This window comes from Tupaia chinensis, unplaced genomic scaffold, assembly GCF_000334495.1.
Source record: "Tupaia chinensis unplaced genomic scaffold, TupChi_1.0 Scaffold000258_1, whole genome shotgun sequence".
Classification (NCBI taxonomy): domain Eukaryota; kingdom Metazoa; phylum Chordata; class Mammalia; order Scandentia; family Tupaiidae; genus Tupaia; species Tupaia belangeri.
Window position 1 is genome coordinate 740990 of NW_006159738.1, and position 7760 is coordinate 748749.

General features: G+C 44.4%; 1 protein-coding gene across 6 annotated transcripts in view; it reads left to right on the top strand.

Annotated features, from left to right (window-relative positions):
- Nucleotides 1-7760, top strand: part of SBNO1 (strawberry notch homolog 1) — an 84511-nt gene that overhangs the window by 7164 nt on the left and 69587 nt on the right. For 4 of the 6 annotated variants that reach the window (XM_027772175.1, XM_027772172.1, XM_014588078.2 and 1 more), the window contains exon 2: nt 7635-7759. In XM_027772175.1, the coding sequence (XP_027627976.1) occupies nt 7635-7759 (125 nt within the window). Of the gene's footprint in view, nt 1-7634 lie in introns of those variants that run through there. The other 2 variants (XM_014588076.2, XM_027772174.1) reach the window with 1 other exon arrangement.

A 7760-nucleotide genomic window follows, 5' to 3' on the forward strand; every position in this document is an offset into this window, starting at 1 on the left:
TATAAGAGGTAATGGCAATGGCTATGTCACTGGACTCCCACGTAGTCGACCGCGGTTCGCGTCCCAGACCCAGTGTCTTAAACTCACACCAGGCGCATGTGCGTGCGTGCCCAAGATCCTGAGAGGAGAATGGAGGAGAAGGGATTGTGGTGTGGCTATCCCCCCTCGGGGGTATTTTCTTGCTTTCTGTCTCTCTGTCTCTCTCGGTCTTTCTGGCAAGTGCACATGCCCTATAGCAAAAATCTCTCAAAAAAAAAAAAAAAAAAAAAAAAAACAAAAGAAAAAAAAAAAAAAAAAACCAGAAGAAGAAAAGTTCTTTTGTTAATAGTGTATAAAACATACATTATCAGTACTGGGTCATTACTCAGATCAGAGAATTTCACGTCATCGTTTTATTTATTGTAATTGACAAGTGAAAATTATATACATTTGTGGTGTACGTGTAATTGTTTTTAAACTCGCTGGCAAACACGTTCATTTGCCGGGGTGGGGGAGGGTGAGATCAGCCCCATGGGAAATGGCCGTGCTACTGTCTCTCCTCCATGTCTTCTTCCCTTTAAGATTTTGGGGACACATGCACACGTGCCTGGTCTGTTTCCCAAACTGCTGGGTTATGTGGGACTCTTAACCGGGATATGGGCAGTGTGGGATCCAGGTGCTTTCGCCAGCAGTCCACAGGCTGACCCCAGCATGTTTTGATGTGTGAAATGGCAAGTCAAGTTATGATTCCTGTGTATGGGTGCTGAGCTGGTCATCACTGGTGATTGTTGCTACCTTTTTTCCTATATGAATATATGAAATTACTTTCTTCCATGATATTTTTATACTTTTGATGCTTATTGTGAAGAAAATATACATCAGCTCTTGTGAATTCAGCCACACTTTTCACTAAGTTACAGTTCATTCGTAGTGTTTCTGTACATGGTGTGTGTGCTAGTGGAGAAGAGGGTCAGACAGGGAAACAGAAAGCACTCCTTCGGAGAGGTGGCCACTCTGAAATTGCTTCGCCTCTGTTCTCTCAGGATTTTGGTCACACACGCACATGTCTGGCATGTTTTTCAAGCCATTCTGTACTTTGGAGTACAGTCAGGGCTCAATTTGTATCTGATGGGTTAATGAACCCTTTGGGTGCCAAGGACACTGGTCTGTAGTTTGGAAGTTACTGGTTTAAGTGTACTTTTGTTTCAAATGTAAATAAATAATTTCCAGGGCTTACTTTAAAAAAGACATTTTGTTGGTTCTCTAAAATTTTAATAATCTTGGCCAAGATAACCTGTAATGGGTGGGCCAGAACCCCCCATTCTCACTGGCTAAATTGATCCTAATGAAGTATTTTACGGATTTTTTTTTTTTTAAGAGAGGTTTTTGCTACAAGGCACGTGCACTTGCCAGAAAGACAGAGAGGGACAGAGAGACAGAAAGCGAGAAATCCCCCCCCATGGGGTATAGCCACACCGCAGTCCCTTCTCTATTCTCCTCTTGGGATCTTGAGCATGCACGCACACGCGTCCGGCGGGAGTTTAAGCCACCGGGTCTGGGACTCCCAACTGCAGTCAATTACATGGGAGTCCAGCGACATTGCCATTACGCTAACTGCTGGTCCCAGGACTGATAGTATTTTCAAAGCATTGGTTTAGAGTTCTACATACTTTGTACCATCTGTTAAAAAGGTTGTAAACTGTGGTCAAATACGCCTATTAGAAAAATGGGTCAACTTTAGTCTATACCTGAGCATCCCTCCATTTGCCTCTGTCATCCAGTTCCTGCTTTTATTTCCATCTTGGCGAATAATGCTTTGTCTCTCCTCCAGTATTTTTAGTTTTTTAAATTTCGAAGTGCATGTGAGAGACAGGGAAGAAGCACTCTCCCAGTGTGGCCTGGTCACACAGTCCCCTCTCCGTTTCTCCATCTTGTTGGGATTTGGGGCATGCACGTACATACATATGCTTGGTTTGCTTTTCAAGCCTCCGGTCTAGAATTTGAACTGTCGTTGGCCATCTGGGGTCTTACTCCCTTACCTACCATACTACAGAGCTGGCCTTTGCTCTCATTTTAAAGGCGGGGTCTCTGTCTAAATCCTACTGTCTCAGCCACTTAAGTAGCTGGAACCTCAGGCAGGCACATACCATCCCTCCTGGCATTACGCGTGGTTTTGATTCAAACTCAGGCCTTACTTCCAAGTTTTAATCTTTTTTTTTTTCTTTTCTTTTTTTGGAGAGTTTTTTTTTTTTTTTTTTGCTATAGGGCGTGTGCGCTCGCCAGCCAGCCAGAGAGACAGACAGACAGACAGAAAGCGAGAAATCACCCCTCATGGGGGATGGCCACGCCGCAATCCCTTCTCCTCCATTCTCCTCTCAGGATCTTGGGCACGCACGCACACGTGCCCGGCGTGAGTTTAAGCCACCAGGTCTGGGACTTGACCACGGTAGACTACGCTAACTGCTGGTCCCAAGTTTTAATCTTTTTTTATTAAAGAGATTTTATAGGGCATGTGTGCTCGCTAGGAGAAACAGAGACAGAAAGAGAAATCACCCATGGAGGTTGGCCACAGCGCAGTCCCCTCTCATTTCAGACACGCATGCACACACAGCTGGCGTGAGTTTCAAGCTGCTGGCTCTGGGATTCAAGCCTTGGTTGATTATGTGGGAGTCCGTTGACGTAACCATTATGCCATCTGGTGGTCCCACTAACACTAACTTTGTTTTTTGGAGAGGTTTTTCCTACAGGGCGCGTGCACTCGCAGGAAAGAGAAAAAAATGAAAGAAAACAAAAAATCCCCCCCCCCCCCCAACCCCGGGGGGGGGGGATGGTGGCCAGGTCTCAGTCCATTCTCCTCTCGGGATCTTGGGCATGCACACACATGTACCTGGCGTGAATTTAAGCCACCGGGTCTGGGACTCAAATCGCGGTCGACTACATGGGAATCCAGTGATATAGCCGGTTCGCCATCTGCTGGTCGCCCACTAATACCAACTTTATCTACTGTTAAAGAGAGAACCCATGGGCTTTGGGAGTTTGAGCTACCTAGATTCTAATTTTCTTTTTCTTTTCTTTTCTTTTTTTTTTTTTTAAGAATTATTTTATTTTACTTTATTCATTCGTTTATTTTAATTTGACCAGAGAGAGAGGAAGTGAGGAAGCAAGCCATCAGGTCCAGGACTTGAACTATGGTCAGCCATGTGGAATTGTCCAACCATCACAACACCCGCTGGTTCCTTCTTTTTTTGAGAGAGAGGTTTTTGACATTTTTGTCAGAGGGCACGTGAGCTCACAGGTGAGACAGACAAAAAGCGAGAACCACCCCCCACCTGGGGAAATGTGGCCATGCCACAATTCCTTCTCCTTTCACTTGAGATTTTGAGCAGCAGGAGTTTTAACCCACCACATCTGGGATTCAAACCACAGTCGACCACATGGGAGTCCAGCGACATAACCGTTGTACCATCTTCTGGTTCCTAGATTCTAATTTTTCTTTTTTTTTGTTTTTAAGAATTATTTTATTTAACTTTATTTATCTTAATTTGACCAGAGAGGAACAGATCGAGAGAGAAAGTGAGAAAGCAAGCCGCCAGGTCCGGGACTTGAACCGCAGTTGACCATCTGGCAGTCCAGGGCTCTTAACTATCATGTCACTTGCTGGCCCCTAGATTCTAATTTTCTACCACTCCCTATACGGGTGAATTTTTTTTTTCCCCTGGGTAAACTTTATAGGGTAATTTAAGATTTTTAAAAATATTTATTTATTTATTTATTTATTTATTTAATTCCATTTATTATCATTTTTAAATTTTTACCACAGAACAGAGAGAAAGGGAAAGTGAGAAAGCAATCCATCAGGTCCAGGACTCCTCAACCATGGTTGGCCACGTGGGAATCCAGTGCCCTTAACCAACATGCCATCTGCCGGCCCAGTAATTTAAGCTTTCTGAACCTCAGTTTCAGCCCTAGAAATATATTATCTATGTCACTCAGCGCATTTGTGGGCTTAAATAAGGTCATGTCTAGGAGGAGCCTAACGGTCTCAAGCTGGGGGGCCATACTTTGTCAGTTTCTTTTCCTGCTCAAACTGTTTTTCTTCCTTAGACCTCTTTTCCTTTCTCTGAACACTTTGGAGAAATCTCCTTTGGGCTCTTTGTCTTTCCTCCCATCCTTTTTTTGGGGAGAGGTTTTTTTGTTATAGGGCACGTGTGCTCGCCAGAAAGACGGAGAAATGAACGTGAGAAATCACCCCCTTGTGGGGATGGCCATGCTGCAATCCCTTTTCCTCCACTCTCCTGTTGGAATCTTGGGCACGCACACACATACACCTGGTGTGAGTTTAAGCGACCAGCTCTGGGACTTGAACTGCGGTCAGCTACATGGGAGTGCAGCGACATAGCCATTACGCCAACTCCTGGTTGCTCCTCCTATCCTTTTTTTTTTTTTTTTAATAACCTTGCCAAAGTTTATGTGCACTTTGCACTTTGTCAGGGACAGAGAGATAAAGTGAGAAAGTGCCCCCTATGGGTATGGTCATGCCACTGTCCTTTGTTTGTGGGGTTTTTTTTTTTGGAGAGGTTTTTGCTATAGGGCGCATGAGCTTGCTGGAAAGACAGAGACAGAGAGACAGAAAGCGAGAAATCACCCCCCCGGGGGAATGGCCACATTGCAGTCCCTTCTCCTCCATTCTCCTCTTGGGATCTTGGGCACACACGCACACGCTTCTGGTGTGAGTTTAAGCCACCGGGTCCAGGACTCGAACCCTGGTCGACTACATGAGAGTTCAGCGATATAGCCATTATGCTAACTGCTGGTCCCTCCACTGTGCTTTATTCATCTCTCCTGCCTTTTAGGATTTGGGGCATGCATGCACGCACACATACACAGTGTGTTTTTCAAGCTGTTGGGTTCAGGACTCGCAGCTGCATAGTCGGCTATGTGGGAAAGAGCTGCCATAAACACTGTGTCATGGGCTGGCCCCCATCTGTCCCCTTAAACAGTGGTTCTTTCCTCAGTTTTGTTTGGTATACCTGTGGTTTGTTTCCATCTTAAACTCGTTTGTGTTTCTGTTAGAACATCTGTCTAAATGATACATAAGCTAATTTGATTTAGACTTAGTAGAGGATTTTTTTGTTAAATATCTTGCTTTTGGGGCCAGCCAGGTGGTGTGGTAAAGGCCTCTGGTTCCCACGTGGTTGACTGCAGGGTTAGAGCCCTAGCCTGGTGGCTTGGAGAACATCACTGAACGTATGTGCGCACATAGGTGCACATCCACAATCCTGAGAGGAGAATGGAGAAGAAGGGATTGCAGCATGGTCATCTCCCCTGGGGGTGGTTTCTTACTTTCTCTTTTTCTCTGTCTCCAATTAGCGCACATGCCCTATAACAAATTAAAAATAAGAAAAAGAAAATAGCACTTTGATCTAAAACGGTCATTTCTTTCTTTCTTTTTTTTTTTTTTTTTGAGAGGTTTTTGCTACAGGGCGCGTGCGCTCGCCAGACAGAGACAGACAGAAAGCAAGAAAACACCCCCCAGGGGGGATGGCCACACCGCAGTCCCTTCTCCTCCATTCTCCTCTCGGGATCTTGGGCACGCACGCACATGTGCCTGGCGTGAGTTTAAGCCATTGGGTCCGGGACACGAACCGCGGTCGACTACGTGGAAGTCCAGCGACATAGCCATTACGCTAACTGCTGGTCCCTAAAACGGTTGTTTCTTATGTTGAGTCGCAGTCATGGTGCTCTTGGCTCTAACACTTTTTGTAGGACATCATGAAACACTGGCATGTAATTTGATCACACAGACGGCAAATGGAGCGGCTGAAAATTAGTATTTTATTTATGTAACTTGAAATTAGTTTTCTATAGGACTAGCAGTTGCCTTAATGGCTATGTCGCTGGACTCTTACGTAGTTGACCATGGTTCGAGTTCTGGACCCAGTGGCTTAAACTCACGCCAGGCGCGTGTGCGTGCGTGTCCAAGATCCTGAGAGGAGAAGGGATTGTGGCATGGCCATCCCCCTTGAGGGGGGTGATTTCTCACTTTCTGTCTCTCTGTCTGTCTCTGTCTTTCTGGTAAGCGCATACACCCTATAGCAAAAAACTCTGAAAAAAAAAAATTCATTTTCTGGGGCCAGCAGGTGGCATAGTGGTTAATGATGCTGGAATCCCACATGGCCAACCATGATTCTACTCCCAGGCCTGGCAGCTTGCTTTCTTGCTTTCTTACTTTCACCACCCCCACCCCACCCCTGTCAAAATATAATAAATAAATAAAGTTAAATAAAATAATTATTTAAAAAAGAAATAAATTAGTTTCTGAGAAAAACAAGTAAACCAGATTTCTTATAAGTATGTTTGTATAAATGGGTTATTTCAGATAAATTAAGGGAAAAATTGAGAAAACTCTTAATTTTCTTTTTTCTCTGTGTAAAATGAGTACTAAAAATTCATTCCAGAGGTACAGCACTTTGGCCTGGCTGCTGAGATCATAGGTGGAAAATCGCAACCTAAACTGTATTTGCTCCTACATTGGCTTTCCCACTGCTGACCACACAGTTCATCCTTCAGGGTCCTGGGCTTGGTTCTTTGGCTTAACTCTAATTATCCGTCAACTCAGGGTTTTTCTCTGGTGTGTTTATATTCTCTCTTCCATTCTGAGTTTTTATTTAAACTAAGTGCAGTGGATTTTCTCTCTTAAATATCTTGGAATCCATCCCCTTTCTTTCTGTCCTCTCCCTGCAGTTGTAACACATTGTCTCTCCTGCTCTGCTGTAGCTGTTTCCTGATGTCTTCCTTCCTCTGATCTCACTCGGTCCCCTCTCTTTTCACACCATTGACAAGTAGGCGTTCTAAACCACAAGTCTGTGTCAGACAGTCTTCCCTCTGAAAACCCTGTTATGCGACTCCTTTTGCCTTCTGGGAACTTTCTAGCATGGTATACAAGGTGTTGGGCAGTATCTTCCTCATGTCTTTCCATCTCCTACCTGAGTCCCACCCTTCTATTCCAAGTTTGCTTCTGTACCCATGTTGAAGTATGCTAGCTGTAGGTTTTTTTTTTTTTTTTTGCTATAGGACACGTGTGCTCGCCAAAGAGACAGAAACTGAGAAATTATCCCGGGGGGGGGGGTCTGGCCATTCTGCAATCCTTCCCTATTCTCTTGAGGCTTGGGGCATGCCCCTAATGTGTTTCAAGGGTCCTGGATGCAAACTGCTTTCGACCATGTGGGAGTTTAGTGCCTTAACCACCATGCCACTTACTGGCCCCTTTAATTGTAGTTTTTAAGCAGTGGCAAATTCTCTCATCCATCTGTGAATCTGATTGCATCGTCCAGAAGATCCTTGTCTACCTGATTTCTTCTTTGAGATTCAGCTCTTGTCATCTTTGTAATCTTTGTTCCTCGTAAAGTTCAGTTTTTATTTCTCTGTTCGTGTAACTTAGTAAACATGCATTCTTGTGACTCATGTACCTCGCTGTCCTTTCCACTTTAGTATGATCTTCCTGAGATCAAAGACGACCTTTCTTGTTCTCTTCGACTGACCCACAAATACTGAATGATTGAGTCTGGTAGGAAATTTGGCTTGTTTATAGTGAGAGGAGAGTTAATACTTGCACTTTAAGTTTTCTATGTTAATATTTATTATTTTTTTTAAAGATGGTGGAACCAGGGCAAGATTTACTGCTTGCTGCTTTGAGTGAGAGTGGGATTAGCCCGAATGACCTCTTTGATATCGATGGTGGAGATGCAGGTCTTGCCACTCCGACAACTACCCCTCCAGTT